General features: G+C 51.3%; 1 protein-coding gene across 10 annotated transcripts in view; it reads right to left on the reverse strand.

The window, feature by feature from the left end:
• Positions 1 to 11,952, reverse strand: part of EPB41L4B (erythrocyte membrane protein band 4.1 like 4B) — a 145,934-nt gene extending 133,982 nt beyond the window's left edge. For 5 of the 10 annotated variants that reach the window (XR_016393610.1, XM_022579103.2, XM_022579102.2 and 2 more), the window contains exon 1: positions 11,059 to 11,949. Coding sequence is in view for 8 of the 10 variants with exons in the window: in XM_022579103.2 (XP_022434811.1) it covers positions 11,059 to 11,364 (306 nt within the window). In the remaining 2 variants the exon portion in view is untranslated. The other 5 variants (XM_022579104.2, XM_089913567.1, XM_089913568.1 and 2 more) reach the window with 5 other exon arrangements.
• Between the last annotated feature and the right edge of the window lie 4,811 nt (positions 11,953 to 16,763).

Genomic DNA, 16,763 nt, shown 5'->3' on the forward strand with positions numbered 1-16,763 from the left:
CTTTTTCTTCTCTTGTGTTTCCCACTTAGAGAAGTTCCTTTAGCACTTGTTGTAGAGCTGGTTTGGTGGTGCTGAATTCTCTTAGCTTTTGCTTGTCTGTAAAGTGTTTGATTTCTCCATCGAATCTGAATGAGATCCTTGCCAGGTAGAGTAATCCTGGTTGTAGGTTCTTCCCTTTCATCACTTTAAGTATATCATGCCACTCCCTTCTGGCTTGTAGAGTTTCTGCTGAGAAATCAGCTGTTAACCTTATGGGAGTTCCCTTGTATGTTATTTGTCGTTTTTCCCTTGCTGCTTTCAATAATTTTTCTTTGTCTTTAATTTTTGCCAATTTGATTACTATGTGTCTTGGCGTGTTTCTCCTTGGATTTATCCCGTATGGGACTTGCTGTGCTTCCTGGACTTGGGTGGCTATTTCCTTTCCCATGTTAGGGAAGTTTTCGACTATTATCTCTTCAAATATTTTCTCTGGTCCTTTCTCTCTCTCTTCTCCTTCTGGGACCCCTATAATGTGAATGTTGCTGCATTTAATGTTGTCCTAGAGGTCTCTTAGGCTGTCTTCATTTCTTTTCATTCTTTTATCTTTATCCTGTTACACAGCAGTGAATTCCACCATTCTGTCTTCCAGGTCACTTATCTGTTCTTCTGCCTCAGTTATTCTGCTATTGATTCCTTCTAGTGTAGTTTTCATTTCAGTTATTGTATTGTTCATCTCTGTTTGTTTGTTCTTTAATCCTTCTAGGTCTTTGTTAAACATTTCTTGCATCTTCTCCATCTTTGCCTCCATTCTTTTTCCGAGGTCCTGGATCATCTTCACTCTCATTATTCTGAATTCTTTTTCTGGAAGGTGGCCTATCTCCACTTCATTCAGTTGTTTTTCTGGGGTTTTATCTTGTTCCTTCATCTGGTACAGAGCTCTCTGCCTTTTCATCTTGTCTATCTTTCTGTGAATGTGGTTTTTGTTCCACAGGCTGCAGGACTGTACTTCTTCTTGCTTCTGCTGTCTGCCCTCTCTAGGTGTTTTAATATTATTGTGACTATTTAAAAAAACACAGCCCTTATCTTTTAGAAAATTGGGACTTTGTTTTGGAATTTGTTTTAAAAGAATTGGGAAGTAACAGAGGTGAAGATATAGATGAAAAGAGAGGGGCCACATTAAATAAAAGATGAAGCTTAACAATGGGTACTCAGATTATGTTCATTATATGATGGGTACTTGGGGTTCTCTGTGCTTTTGACTGCATTTAAAATTTCAATTAATAAAAACTGGGGGAAAAAAGTAGGCAGAATTGAATGAATACCATAGATCCTGCAACTGCTCACCAAAAGCCACCAGCAGCAACAGACTTCAGCTCATTCACAGCGAAATGGAAAACAAAACGTTAATTCCTGCTTAGTGAGGAAAGGCCCGCAAGGGGGACTTACAGAGAGGTGTTCTCCTTTGTTCCACTGAGGTGACCTCAGAAGAGGAAGTGGGTATAGGAGACAATCTCATCAAAGCCAGCAGGCGGTGAGCTGAATGCGACAAGAAAAATACAACGCAACTAAAAAACAGGCAAACATCATAGAACAAGGCATACCAGGAGGAGATACGTTCATGGTTCATAACACAAGCAAAGATACTCCACCCCATGAACAACTGCGGAAAACTGAAGACCACAGTGAGTTCCCACTAACTCCCACGAGACAAACAGAAAAGCTGTCCAATGCCAAGGGCTGAAGAACGGGTTAGCAGACGCTTTTATGTGCTGCTGGGACTCTGGAGAAAACAATTTCGCATGATCTTAAAAGGCCCTGCCCGCCACCCTCCCAGCCACTGGTACATACCCAGGAGAGACGCTTGCTAGCATATGTGCACCAGGAAGACCAATTCCAGAAGGTTCAAAGCAGCATTTTTTTCCTAACAGCTCCAAACTGAAAACATCCCAAATGTCCACCGACAAAGGATAACTATATTCCGGTATATTCATGCAGCGCAGCAAGAACTACAGTTACCTCATCAATATGGATGAATCTCTCACAGACACAGTATTGAGTGAAAAATCCATTTACTATAAAGTTCGCTAACATGCAGGACTAACAATAATCATTTAGGGAAACACACATATGAGGCAAACTCATCAAAAAAGGGATGAGAGACAAGCTTCAGGAGAGCAGGAGGGAGGGAAAGGTCATTGGGGAGGAGCATGGGGGGGCCATTAACAGCACTGGTGATGCTCTTTGTTCTTAAGCTGGGTGGTGGGTACCCGGATGTTCACCGTATTATTCTTCTTTAAAACTAGTCATGTTACAGACGCTCTTTTGTATTTGTATTTCATCATTAAAAGATGTAAAGAATGACTGGACAGAGGACTTGCCAACACTGAGCACCTCAGACAAAAGACCAGACAACTGGGAGGATAAGTCCAGGGACTTCCCTGGCGGTCCAGCGGCTAAGACTCTGCGTTCCCAATGCAAGGGGCCCAGGTTCGATCCCTGGTCGGGAAACTAGATCCTGCACGCATGCCGCAACTAAGAGTCGCACGCTGCAACGAAGATCCCGAGCGCTGCAACTAAGGCCTGGCACAGCCAAAATAAATAAAATAAAATGAGTCCCAGGTGAGCGGATGCCAGAATGCCAAGAACAAAACCCCCAAGGAGAGGGCTGGGGACATCCAAGCCTCTGACGGCAGTGCCACTGGTGAACGGGCAAGGCCCGGATGTGCAGCAAAGTCTGAAACTTGGATGAATGGGTCAACAAAATGTGGCATATCCATACATCGGAATACTATTCAGCCTTATAAAGGAAGGAAATTCTGATACATGTTACGACATGGATGGACCTTGAAGACATTATGCTATAAGTGAAAGAAGCCAGACACAAAGAAACAAGTACTGTATGATTCCACTCATAGGAGGTACTAAGAGTAGTCAAATTCATAGGGACAGAAAGCAGACTAGAGGTTACCAGGGGCTACGGGGAAAGAGGAATGGGGACTCTGTGTTTAGTGGGCACTGAGTTTTAATTTGGGATGTTGAAAACATTCTGGAGATGGACAGTGGTGATGGTTGCACGACAGTGTCAATGTACTCAATGCCACTGAACTGCACACCTAAAAATGGTTAAAATGGTAAGTTTTATGCTACTTACGTATTACCACAATTTTTAAAAATCCGTAACTCAGGGAAGGGGCAGCTGAGCAAGCAAACCGGTAGGATAAAGGAGAGGTGCCATCGGGCCCACCTCAACGCCCCTGAGCACACGTGAGGTAGGACACGGATAACAACAGCATCTAGACGGGAAACGGGCATGGAAGAGACACCACGGAGCCGAGGGATGCCGACCCCGCAGGCGCCCGGGGAGCCTGCCAGTCCACGTCCTCCCAGCCAGGCAGGCAGCTGTCTGGGCAGTTCCAGCCCTGGGACCAGGCTCAGTGCTGGGAATCAAAGATGCTCCGGATGATGCCACCGGTGGCACAGGGCCCTGGGGAGGTCACCCTCCAGGTCTCAACTTCAAGAAGGAAGTTCTGGGCACTCAGCCAACTATGACTTTGGGGAAAAGAACCTGCAGAAATTGCTGAGAAGTGGTAGACAGAACCCAAATGCCAGAGATGCTGAAAAGCAAAAAGTTTCAGGAAAGACAGGGCGGTTGGTGGCATGAAATTCTGACCCATCAAATTACAAAGGATTCTGACCTTCCCCAGGAGTTCCAAGGGGCATACCTTTCAAACAGGAAGGCCAGGTGTGCACCGCATGGGCTGGGGGAAGAGCACTGGAGGACGAGTCAGGAAACCTAGATTCAATTCACCACACTTATAGCTGGCCCAGGACCAACTGCTCCCTGAGACCGTGAGTAAAGGAGATAGTAACATCTTCCCGGATGGTGGCAATTAAGAGAAGTAACACAGACTCTGCGAGCCTGAGGGAGTAGGCATGCCTAACAGGTAAGATATCAGGTGCTTTGCATATCAACCTTCAACCCCAAGAGACAGGTAGAGACAGGTATTACTACACACACACACACACACACACACAATGAGGGGCTAATTTAAGTAGTCCAGAATAAGCACAAGAGGGCACCAAACTGGGTGAGAAGTATGTCTGGAAGGCTCGGATAGGAGGAAGAAAATTTTAAACAATTAAAAAAGGATACACAAGGATGCACACCATGTTTATAAACACGTATGCAAAAGCACAAAGATTGAAGGGAGCAGCGAAACCAACCAGTTGCTATGCAGCAGGATGGGAATATGTAAAATGCTTTTCTTTGTGATAATTTTAGTGTTGTTCTATTAAACACTTTTAAAAAATGTAGCCTACTTCCAACCTCAGCGTTGAAGAACTATGGGCCTCCAACCAGAAGGCACTCTGGGCAAAACTACACTCACTGAATGAGTACAGATGTGAATCCGATGTCTGGAAACCCCAAGTGGCCTGGAAAGGAGGACACCCTTCTGAGGCTCAGGGTCCCCACCCACCTTGGGGCCTCTGGGGCAGGCTCAGAACCCCACCGCTCCCACCCCTCGCATGCCCAGTCCTGGGTCAGAGGACACAAACCTTCTCCCGGCAGACTATCTGAGCTCGAAACTAGAGTCTGCCTTTGCTGTGTGACACGGGCAAGTTTCTTATCCAGCCTGCTAAGCCCTGATTCTCCCCCTCACAAATCAGGGCTAACAACAGTAACCACCAAAAGAGGTTCTGTGAGGGTCCAACAAAACAGTCACTTAGGCAATTAGCACAGGACTGACACACAGTGGCCCCTGGCTCTTACTAGCCTGAGACCCTCCCCTGTGCTTCACAGGTTCCTCACTTACTCCTTCAAGACTCAGGGACATAGCTGGAGCTCATAATCCTCCCCGACCCCAAGGAGCCCCAAGTCCAGCAAGTGGGGTTTTCTGGCTCCCATCCTCCATGCGTCTGCACCTGCCCCAACGCCTCTGACCAAATCTAACAGCTGAACTCCCAGGCAACCTTCGGGACAACTCGATGTCACTTTGGGCATCAAACCTTCCCCAAATCCACTCCACAGTTCAATCGCTCACGCCCGTACTACCTCATGTGGGGTTCCGAGTTATCTAGTATATTTACACTGTCTCCCCTTCTAGACTGGGACTCTCTCATCCCTCCTGTACCCCTCCCGAACGCTTCATGCAGGGTAAGTGCTCAACAAGTCTATGCTGACTGAAGAAAACAAGTGGGCAAACAAAAACATTTTCGAAAACAAAAATAAACCAGAAATTAAAATCAAGTGGGACTAGTGAGATACATCCAGCTGCAGAGAGAAGCCAAAGAGGCTGCAGAAGGAGATGAAGGGGCCCTAGGGCAGAGGGGGCACACCTGGGATGCTGCGAGATCACCCACCTGCCTCTGCCAGATCAGCCCCAGCTGGTAAGAGAGCCTGGGCATCCCTGGGCAGGCGAGAGTGGTCACCACCCCAAAGCAGGTGTTCAGAACACAAGCCCTCAGATGCAAGGGGACTTCGTGGCCCCATCAACAGGACATTAACCTGCCAGAGAGCAGAGGTGATTGGTGGGGAAGGGCTCCAAGGATGGGGAGCCCTCTTCTTAGGCAGGCAGTAGGTGGCACACAGCTCAGACGGCCACAGGGGGCTCCCCACCCCAGCTAAGGTCCCAGGGACTGTAAAGGGGGGGAAAAGGGTCCCACCCTAAAGAGACACAAACTTGGGGTCTAGGTCCCGATTCATTTGTGCTGAAGGGGTGGGGAAAGAGACTTTACTTTCACCAACCCATATAAAGTCGTCACTTAAAATAACATTCATATCTAAAAACAAAGAGAAAAGTACAGATGGACACACACACCACAATTTTAAAAGTGGTTATTATCTCTGATGAGATTTTAGATCTTTTTAACTTCCCTTGCTTCTCTATATTTTCTGATCTTTCTGCTGCCAACATGTTCTCCTGTGAAATGCAAGTGGGGGAGGAAAGCACATGCCAACCTGCAGAGAAACACCAAAATGAATCAGCAGCTGACCCTGCCCGCAGGCAGCTGCCACGGGCCCGAGGAGGAAACCCAAGTGCAAAAAACCAGATTCCTGCAGGAGAAACGCTCCAGGCACCGTGGAGGAGGCTGGCAACAGGAGTCAGGCAGCGGAGAAGGACGGGACACGTGTTTTGAGGACAAACTGTGGGCGGAGGATTTCTGTGGTGAAGGAGTGGATTTTTTTCTAAGTCCCTATGCAAGAATGTAAGGGAAAGTTCTACCTCCCCATGCCCGCGCCCCCAACCTTTTGCTATTTCAGAATTAAACAGACCTGTACCTTCATCCACAACAGTGCACTAGCGACAGAATTCAATGAGATTATGCACGTGAAAGTGCTCAGCAAGTTAATATTTGTTCAGTCCTGGCCCAGCGCAGGGTCATGTTACTGGCACTGGAGAGGCTGGCAGACTCCCCCTCCCTGCATATTAACACCAACAATCCAGCAAGTGGGGAACCAGAGTTAGAGATCGCATCTCCATCCCACTTGGGAAGGATGTTCACCACCCACCTCTCTTGCCCACTCCCCTCCTTCGCCAGCAGCCCTCCTTTTAAAACAAAGGTATTTTTTTTTAAAAAATACACAACCCCATGACGCACACAGTTATCCAAAGCTCCCCATGGTCTCATTCACGGTCTGGGGGGTGGGGTTGGAGATGGGGGCAGGGTAAGCCCTGGAGGGCCACCTTGAGCCAATACCTTCCCTCAGGAGCAGGAAAAAGCAAGCCACCCAGAGGTCTGGGATAAGGCAGGGTGTCCATGGCAGCCAGAACCCTGGGAGAGGATGGAAATGAGAAGCTGCCTTCTATTTCCTAGGGCCTTATGTAGTTCCCCATTTCTTCCCACCACTGAGGGTGAAGATACCCCTGCCCTCCAAGGTAGAGTCCACTACTCAGTCCCCCCACATTCAATCAAGCCCCACCCCCAGCCCCGCCAAACGGCACTGGGCTCTGTTTAGGCTTCCTGGCACTGCTTTTTTTTGGGGGGGGGTGGCACACCGCACATGTTGTGGGATCTTAGCTCCCCGACCAGAGATCGAACCGGGGCCCTTGGCAGTAAAAACACGGAGTCCTAACCACTGGACCACCAGGGAATTCCCAGCCTTTGTTTTTTTTTTCTTTAATGTTCATTTCTAGAAAACTTCCCAATCACTTTTCACAGGCCAAAGAGGAGGCACTGAGATGTGTGTAAGATTACAACCTACCAGCAACCCTTCAGCACCCTGCTGTTTCCTGAGGCTTTTCAGACCCTTTTTGTCACGTAATCATCCCATTTTAAAGACCAGAAAATCGAGATTCAAGGAGCCCAGGGCTGCACAGCCCAGCTGCCAAGACTCAAACATGCATCTTCCTGCCCTGAAACTCTCCGTGCTTGCCCTGTACCATACAAGTCACTGCGGAGCTCCAGGGACAGCGAAAGCAGCTGCAGCAAATGCAATACCGGCCAAAGGGCCGCGCCCTCCAAGGCATGGGGGCGGGGGGTGCTAGCCAGCCAGCCACACGCCCTCCCAGCTTTCCACACAGGGCTGCTGGAAGACTGTGCATGCAGGGGAGGGGGGCGACGGGGCTGAGCAACAGCCGCGCGAGCAAAAGCGATGCCAGGGCTTTAGTCAACAGAGAACTAATATGAGTCAACAGCGGGTACCGCTGCCAAGCACAATGATGGGATCTTCAGCTGCATTAATAGAAGGGGAGAGTCTCAGGCAGGCCGAGGGAGTCCTGCCTGCTCTGACCTGACCACACCTGAGGGCAGGGCAGGGCTGGGCTACGGACACGGAGGCACCTTCCAAGGCAGCGCCAGGGTTTCTGAAGAGGAGTGGCTCAGGGTGGCACTCTGGTCTGTAGGGTGGAAGCTGGGTTTGGACAGCAAGCCCACTCCGGACTGCACATTACCAATGGACTTTTTTTAAAAAAAGATCCTGACTATCCACAGCAAAGGTTAAGAACACTCAGGCATGTCAGGGGACATGGCCACCACCTGGGGGAGGGGCCCCAGGCCCTGTCATTTGCTTCCTCCTTTGTTATATATAACAGCTGGGTCGTGGCTTGACCCAGAAGTGGCCCTGACACAACAGGTAATCTAAAAATGGGGAATTCCCTGGTGGTCCAATGGTTAAGACTCGGGCTTTCACTGCCGTGGACCCGGGTTCAAACCCGGGTTCGATCCCTGGTCAGGGAACTAAGATCCTACAAGCCGCTCAGTGTGGCCAAAAAATAAATTAAAACAAAAATTTTTTTTTGAATGCACAAGGGACACTGGATTTGACATCCTAGAGCCTCAAGTGTCAAAGTCTCTGGGAAGTCCCCCCAATTCATCCACCAGCACCCTGTCCGGTGAACCTGTCATTATCACTCAGCATCACTTAACAATAAAAAGACGCTCTACTACACGTGTTTCCCAAGAGCCTCAAGGCCACCTCTCATTTACCTTTGGGTCCACAGCCCAGCATTTGGCACACAGAGATGCCCAATAAATGGTGACAACTGAAATCCGAGGTGCCCCAGCACGATCACAGTGAGGGTGTTGTGTTCGAGGCAATTCTGGAACATAGGCATCCTGACTAGAGCGAATAAAGCGGCTTATGACAATGCATAACCACTGTTAGTATACTGAGCGACGAATTCTTGACGCTACCACTACCAGAGGGTTTTAATTACAAAAGAGTTATCGTTAGCATGGCAAGTGTGCTTTGTGCCCGTGCGAGTGACTGGAGACAGACAATCCAGCTTAGGGAGATGGCGGTCAAAGGTAAATCCTGTGCGCCATGCAGCAAAGCAACCCTGGGGCCCAGGAAGCGGTAAAAATCCAGGAACGCAGGAGACGAGAATAATGACCAGTGGGACTAAATGCCAAAAAGGACAGCATAAAAAGTGAGCTTGGTGAAATGGGCTGAGAAGGCACACGCATGCTACAGATTCATGGGGAGCTGGCCGCCTGGAGCTCACCTTGTAACTCTGAGAATTAAATACAGGAACTAAGACTCGGATCTGGGAAGATGAGCACAGGAGACTGTGCGATGCAGTTCTAATGCCTAATAAATCTTTAAATCGATGAGCCGTGCTCACTGTTTATTCTTCTCCATCTTTCCTCCCCAGGCAAGGGCTCACATGACAAAAGCCAGCATTTGCTCTGGATTTGCCTTTGGACGGGGTATATATACATATGCGTGTCTGTATAAATAAAATTGGGAGTTCACTAAATAACATCTTAAAGCATCAAAAAATCTGCCATTATAAGAAAACCTGGTGAATTCTTTTGTCAAGTAGCCTTTAATAAAGTGAAGAAACCTCTTAGGATGCAAAATCCCCCTCCCCTCACACTGGGCCTGGGTTCCACCAGCTGTAGTTAAGTCAGCATTCCCGTCCCAACCTGTTCATTTGGGTACCTGTTTGGGTCTATTCACTACGCATGCATCTTACTGGGTTTGCATTTTTCATCCCAGAAACACAGCTTAAGCCTGTCGCACAAACCTGACAGAAGCATTACATTTTATAAACCAATCATCCCCGGGGAACAGACAAGAAAACCATCAGCAATGAGCGTTGTCAAAGTTCCAAACCAGAGCATTCCTTTCCCAGATCCGAGATGCAGAACACGCCACATCCTCTCCACACACCAGCTGCCTGCTCCAGAAGCAACACACTCACCTCACCACTGGCTGCCCCCCGACCGCCCCTCCCGGCCCCTTCAGGCCTCCTCTCCCAGCTGAATAAAAGCTGGAGAGACCCGTCTTGGGGAAGCAGTAACATTTTAATACTACTGTAAAGACAACTGCTCTAAGCACTGGAATGTTGGCTCCTTGTCCATGAATAAAAAGGCCCCCAAAGGGTATTGTAACAAAATGATATCCTACGGAGAGCACCAGGAACCATAAAAATAAAATCGCCGTAAACTGATACTGTCTCAAAATTAAACCTACACAAGGAAACGTTAAACCCCAAGCCAGGCAGGCTCTCATTTTCCCATCTAAAACCCTTACAATATTCCCAGTTCTCTCATGACGTCCAATTTCCCCCACCCGAGGAGGCCTAAATGCTTTCCTTCGAAGTCCCGGTATGTTATTTTTTTCCCTTGAAACCCTCGAGATGCTCTGTAACATTCATCTAAAGCTCAATCGTGGCTGTGTCCTCGGTCACACCCAAAGATTCCCAAAGGCACCGTCTGCCGCAGCGCCGGGTGCACAGCAGGCGCCCCACTAATGTGCGGATTTGATTTGATCAGATCTGGCCCCTTCGGCTAGAAAGACACATTGGTAGCCAGACGCCCAGGCGGGGACAGCAGCGCCAGCCTAGCTCTCTGCCGGAGGCGGCGGGGTGCAACCACCTGTGGGCGGGTGGCCGGGGCTCAGGCCGCGGCGCAGCTGCCCTGGAGTGCCTCCGCGGCTCCACGCACAGACCCCGGGGAAAGTCCGGCGCCCCAGGCCCGGGAGCACCCCGGGGCCGACTCCCAGCGCCCCAGCAGGGGCTCTGCCGGTGCAAAGTTGGCCTGGTCCGCGAGGATCCATTCTAGAGTTAGCTCCCAAGTCGCCCGGCCGCCTGTGAGGCAGCGAGCCAGAGGGGCTCTTTAGGATGGGACCGGGTGGGGGGGTGGGGCGGGGTGGTACACCGAGATGGGAACAGAAGAGAGCAGAAGTGGTCCCCCGACTCGCTCCCAAACTTGGGGCACCTGCCGGCCAGCAGGCGAGGGGGATTCTCCGCCTTGCCGTCCCACCAAGGCCTGGTGGCGAGTTTGTCGGGGCAAGCGGGCCACCCCATGGCAGCCCCGCATTGCTTTGAGATTTTCTAACCAATAATCCAGCACCGAGAAGGCCGATGCAGGAACCTGGGGGATAGAAGGGGAACACCAGTCACCCGCGCCAGGGGGCGGGGACTTGGGACTCGGGGGCGCGGGGCAGGGATGGGGCCCCGGAAGAGAGCAGGACGGGGTGGCCCGAGAGGGAACCAGACTAGGAGGGCTTGCAGAAGGGGGAGGGGATCCCGGAGAGGTACAAGGGGAGCGCCCCAGAGGGAAGCATCGGGGGAAGGGAGCTGCCCCAAGGGCCGCGGGGTGCCAGTGTCCCGGACCGGCCCCGTCACTCACCGGCAGGTCCACGCTCACTTCGGTCCCGTCGAGCAGGAAGACGCGGCAGTAGAGGGTGGCCTTGGAGGCCCCGGCGGCGGAGATGTGCACGGCCGCGCAGCCCACGAGCAGGGGCCCGCCGCCGGCCGGGAACACACTGCCCCCGGGCGCGGCGGGCAGCGTGGACACGGCGGCGGCGGCGGCCGGGCCCCCCCGCGGACCCCCGTCGCGCTCGTCCCCCAGGCCGGCGGTCCCGCGCCCCGCCGCGCCCCGCGCGTAGCGCTGCATGGAGCGGCGGCCAAAGGTCCGGCGCAGGAACCGCAGCATCCTGGCTGGGGGCGTCCCCTGCCTCCGCCCCCTGCGCCGCCGCCGCTGCGCCGCCGCCCAGGAGCGCCCGGCGACGCCGTCAGTGCAGGCGGCCGCCCGCGCCGCCTCCCGCCGGCTGCGGATCGAGGCTCGCTCCCGCCGAGGACGAGGCCGCGCTTCGGCTGCCTGCGGGGCGCGCCGGCCCGGCCAGCGCCGGCTGCGAGTGGCCGCGGGCGGGAGGGCGCGCTCGGGGCGGCTCAGGAGCCGTCCCGCCGCCGCCTCCGCCGCCACGCGCCCTGCAGGGCCGGCGGCCTGCGCTCGCCGCCAAGGGGCCGCTCCCGACTGCCGGCCGCGGGCGGCCCGAGGACTGGGGGGACGCGGGGGGCGCGGGGGCGGGCTGCGGGCTGCTCCCGCGCCGCGCGCCGGCCGAGGGCCAGCCGGAGCAGGGCGCCTGCGTGCTCCTGGCGCGCTCGCTCCCACTCGCCGCGCCCAGGCCCGAGGAGGCCCAGCCGAGCGCCCGCTCCCCAGGCGCCTTTTCCTGCGCCCGCAGCCCCCGCCTCCCACCTGGGAGGCTGCACCTACAGCCGCCGCCTCCGCCGCCACCGCCGCTACCACCGCCGGGACTGCAGCACGCCCTCCTCCCTCGGGGCTGCGCCGGGTATTTGCAAACCGGGTCTGTGCTGCCCCCTGCCGGCCCGAGCGCACCCTGCTGCTGTAGGTGTGCTCACGTGTGTACACGTAGGTGAGCACACACGTGTTTCCGGCGCCGCGAGCCCTGAAGACGCCGGAGAGTCTCCCCTTGCCTAGTTAGGAAAACGCGCTGCATGCCCTCGGGGGAGCCTTGCCTGGGAGGCCCGAGAGAGACGCGCATTAAGCGAAGGCCCTACCAGGCCCTCACTTTCCCCTTCTGGAAAAGGATAGGGGTGAACTAGGTAATCTACCAGGTCCCTGCTACTTAAAGTTCTGTCAGTTTAAGATCTCAGAGCTGGAAGGGCGCTTTCTGCCGTCACAGTCCAATGGGCTCATTCCAAATAAGGAAATTGAGGCCAGGCAAGGAGGGGTGTACTTTTCCAACCGACTACACAGAAGAACACCTTTCCTCAGGGAATTCGTGTCCAGGATCGAGGCAGAGGCCTGCATAAATAGCCATAACTGAGAAGGCCAGTAAAGCTTGCACAAGTTACTGAGAAGCAGAGTAGAACTGAGGCATGAGGAGGATAGTATAGGACACACAGAATATCGGAGGCGGAGGGAAGGGTTTATAAACGGTGCCCCTCAGGTATACATGTTCGAGGCCTGGTTCAGGGAGAAGTGGGTTTCAGTGTGGCTGAAAGGAGGTCAGGCCTCTTGAGAAGAATAACACTGATTTGTGTGTGTGTGTGTGCCTGACACTATGCTAAGCCCTTCCCATTCATCATCTCACTAAATCCTCAGCACAGCCTGGTTCCATAGTCGGTTTTATCCCCATTGTACGGAGGAGGAAATTGAAGCTTAGAGAGCTTAAGAGACTTGCTCCAGATTTCATGGTTAATAGGGGCTCGTTTGCTGGGATTTAAAGCTGTTGCTCCTAACTACGGCCAAGCTGAGGCATGTGACATGATTGGCAAGCGATGATGGTTTCTGAGAGTCCTGGACGGAGGCAGTGGCCACAGCAAAGGGGAAAGAGAAAGGGAGGGGTGAATTCAGGAGGCATTCCAAAATCGCCATTTACTGAGGATCAGGCACTGTCTTAGGTGATTTCATGGATGATATTTTCAGTATCCTCACTCCAACCCTTCCAGGTAGTTCTATTTGTCCCCATTGACTTAGGTGGAGTTTGGGACTTCTTAGAGAAGTAATATCCTTGCCCGAGGCCTCAGAGCTCCTGAATGGCAGCAGCCAGTACCTTCACTTGTTGCCTAGTGTTTCCTTTATAACTCTACAGGGATCTACCGGGTGACAGTGTATTCTGAGGGGGCACCTGCAATCAGCCTTCCAATACCCACTCTGCTCCCCTCCCTCAAGACTTGACTTAATAGAATACCATCAGCAAGCTGGTGTTCAAAGGTAGCCCAGTGTGCTTACTGGTTTCTAAGGGTAGCCCATTTCACACTATATAGCCCAGGAGTGCTGTGGTAGACTGAATAATGGCCCCCCAAAGATGTCCACATCTCAATCCCCAGAACCTGTGAATATGTTCCCGAACATGGCATAAGGGACCTTGCAGATGTGACTGAATTAAGGAGTTTGAGGTGGGGAGATTATCCTGGGTTATCATCTAGGTGGGACCAATATAATCACAAGGGTCCTTATAAGAAGGAGGCAGGAGGGTCAGAGACAGAGAAGGTGATGTGACAATGGCAGCAGAAGTCAGAGTGATGCATTCAGGAGCCAAGGAATGCAGGCAGCTACTAGAAGCTGGAAAAGGCAAAGAACAGGTTATTCCCTAGATATTCCAGAAGGAACGTAGCCTTTGTTTTTAACACAGACTGTAAAATCCATCTCTGACTTCTGAGCTCCAGAATTGTAAGATAATACATTTGTGGTTTTTTTTTTTTTTTTTTGCGGTACGCAGGCCTCTCACTGTTGTGGCCTCTCCCGTTGCAGAGCACGGGCTCCAGACGCACAGGCTCAGCGGCTGTGGCTCATGGGCCCAGCCACTCCGCGGCATGTGGGATCTTCCCGGACCGGGGCACGAACCCGCGTCCCCTGCATCGGCAGGCAGACTCTCAACCACTGTGCCACCAGGGAAGTCCCCTTGTGTTGTTTTAAACCACTAAGTTTGTGGTGATTTATTCCAGCAGTGATAGGAAATGCATACAAGTGCAGTGGTAAATCATATTAGTTTGGTGCACTACCGTTTTCAAAGCCTCTTGGCACTGTCATAGTGCCATCCCTCTCAAAGTAAGTGTCATTCAATTTGCAATTATCCTCTGTCCTTCCCTCCTGCTAAATGCTGAGCTCCATGAAGACAAGACTTTTCCTTATTCATCATTGTATCCCCACCCAGCACCTAGCCTGCCGTCTGGCAAGTAGTCTGCGTTCAATAAACACTCATTGAATGAATGCAGGATCACATTTCATTGTCGTAATAGCCCCGTGGGGTAGGTATTGCTTTTGCCTTTTAGAGATGGAGAAAATGAAGACTGGATTGGAGCCCAGACTCACACTCATGTCTCCTGACTCGAGCTCCCATGTGCTGCCGACAATACCATGTCACTGAGAATCCCATGGGGACTCCAGATTGCTTTAATTTTACCTGCACCTCCTCTGTGCCAGGCACCGTCACCTAACTGATCTCATTCAGTCCTCATCACAATAGTGATTTAAGCACTATTTTCTCCACCACACAGAGGAAAAACAGAGGCTCAGGCCTTCCTTTGATTAAATTTCATGTCACCCAAGTTTCCTCCCCAGAATTTCCACATTTGATGAGTAAGTTTGCATTTCGTCTGCTCAGTGTTACATATTTCAGTGATTGCTCTGTCTTAATCTTTGCCTTTTGGACCCTAAAAATTTCCTGTCCCTGTTATCCAAGCTCTGTACCAGCCCTTCAGAAATTTTAATTGCCGTTTCTCAGACCTCCTCTATGTTCAATGAAAATGGGCCAGAACTGTGCATGTATCCTGTGTGCCAACACATCATTCTTTAACGGGCCTCTTGGTCCTCAAACGATTATTTAGTGTTTCACCTGTGTTCCTGTCTAGAAACAGGAACTGTCTTGAGCTGAAGTTCTCAAGAAACCATCTACACTAAATTCCAGGTCCTTTCCTTGGCCATGAGCAGTAGCTTGAGTTCCTCAACTTCATGGGCAGTAGTTAGAAGCTGACCCCTAGAGTCACTTCTTGCCTTCCCCTCCTTAAAGCTCAGCCACCACTTCTTTACCCACCTCCTCAGGTTCATGAGAACTTCCCGTCTTCCCTCCCATCCCTACTCCCAGAGTTCTGTCATCAGTAAACCCCTGAGAGTTCCTTATATACGCCCTTCCTCCAGAGCAGTTTTACATGTTAATTAAACAGCCCTTAGCCCTGTCTCTAAGGAGCTCCTCTCAGAAATGTGCCATTTATCCCTATCCTTTGTCTCCTGGCTTGTTTCCTAGACTCAGTCAAATTGCACCCTCATTCCCTCCGATGCCTTTTCTTTTCCCATAGAACAAGATTACATTTGAATGTATGCTTCTGTTTTTTCATACATTTTTCCTTCCATAAACATTTATTGAGACCTTACCGATGTCCCACAAAGCCTTCCCTACACTTCCAAGTGTTTAGTAAATGTCGGCTTAACCTTTCTGCTATGGTTTTACAATAATAATAGCTATCATTGATTAAAGACTGTGTAGTGGGCAACTATGGCCAGCCTAGCATCCGTTTTCCTTCTCTGGGTTACAGAGTTTGGGTTGCTTTGCAGAATTACTTCACCTCCACTCAGAGGCCTAGTGATCTAGGTGAAGCTGACCCCACCTCCTGCCTCAGTTATGGCACATGATCAGAGCTGGCTAATCAGAGCATTACATTTGTCAGTGACCTGTTATTGGTTCAAAACTGGGCAGTAACCCATGTCAGGCCAATGAAGGTCAGCCTTGGAACTCTTGTTGAAATTGTTGGGAACCAGCAGTGTTAAGCCTGCTGCTTCAGCCATGCCTGAAGCTACCCCTTGGAATTTACAGTTTAAGGAGTGAATCAGATTAGAATAAAGATTTTCCAGGTCCCAGATCTTTCGCTGGCTTCACTTGTTCTCTTTCCTGAACACAGAGCATAAGAATTATTTTGAATAGGGACTCACTTTGTTCATTCTTTAAAGGACTCATCTCTAAGCAAATCATTAGCAAAGCAATTCTCATCACTGAATTTACAGAAATAAATGAAGAGTTAATAAGTCATCTAAACTTTTAGATTCAGAAGTGGCAGTGACAAAAGTGACTTTTTGGCAACTGCAACTGGGTCCCAAATTTCTGACTCCCTCAACATCTAATCCCTAGGTCTCCATTCCAAACATCTACTAACCCAGCCCCGTGTCTAGACACAGAGATCAACATCTGGAGAGAAAGAGGGGTGTCCCCCACTTCGCTGATGCCCACCTTAGCATGTGTATCCTATCTGAGGACCCATTTCTTCCCTGAAAGATGTGCATCCCGCTTTGGGGAAACACACGTGGCTCTGATGCGATAGCCCTAACATTCATGCTGCCGATGACCACAGAGAAGGAAAGGGGGGCATTTCTATAGTGTCTGCCCACCTTGCTGCCTCCCTGCCTTCAGCTTAGGTGTAGCCCCCTCTTTTTTATTTTCTTTGCAGTACGCGGGCCTCTCCCGTTGCGGAGCACAGGCTCCGGACGCGCAGGCTCAGTGGCCATGGTTCACGGGCCCAGCCGCTCCGCGGCACGTGGGATCCTCCCGGACCGGGGCACGAACCCGTGTCCCCTGCATCGGCAGGCGGACTCTC

The sequence above is a fragment of the Delphinapterus leucas genome, chromosome 6, assembly GCF_059928025.1.
Source record: "Delphinapterus leucas isolate spDelLeu-1000000601 "Yukka" chromosome 6, BTC_Dleu_Yukka2, whole genome shotgun sequence".
NCBI lineage: Eukaryota > Metazoa > Chordata > Mammalia > Artiodactyla > Monodontidae > Delphinapterus > Delphinapterus leucas.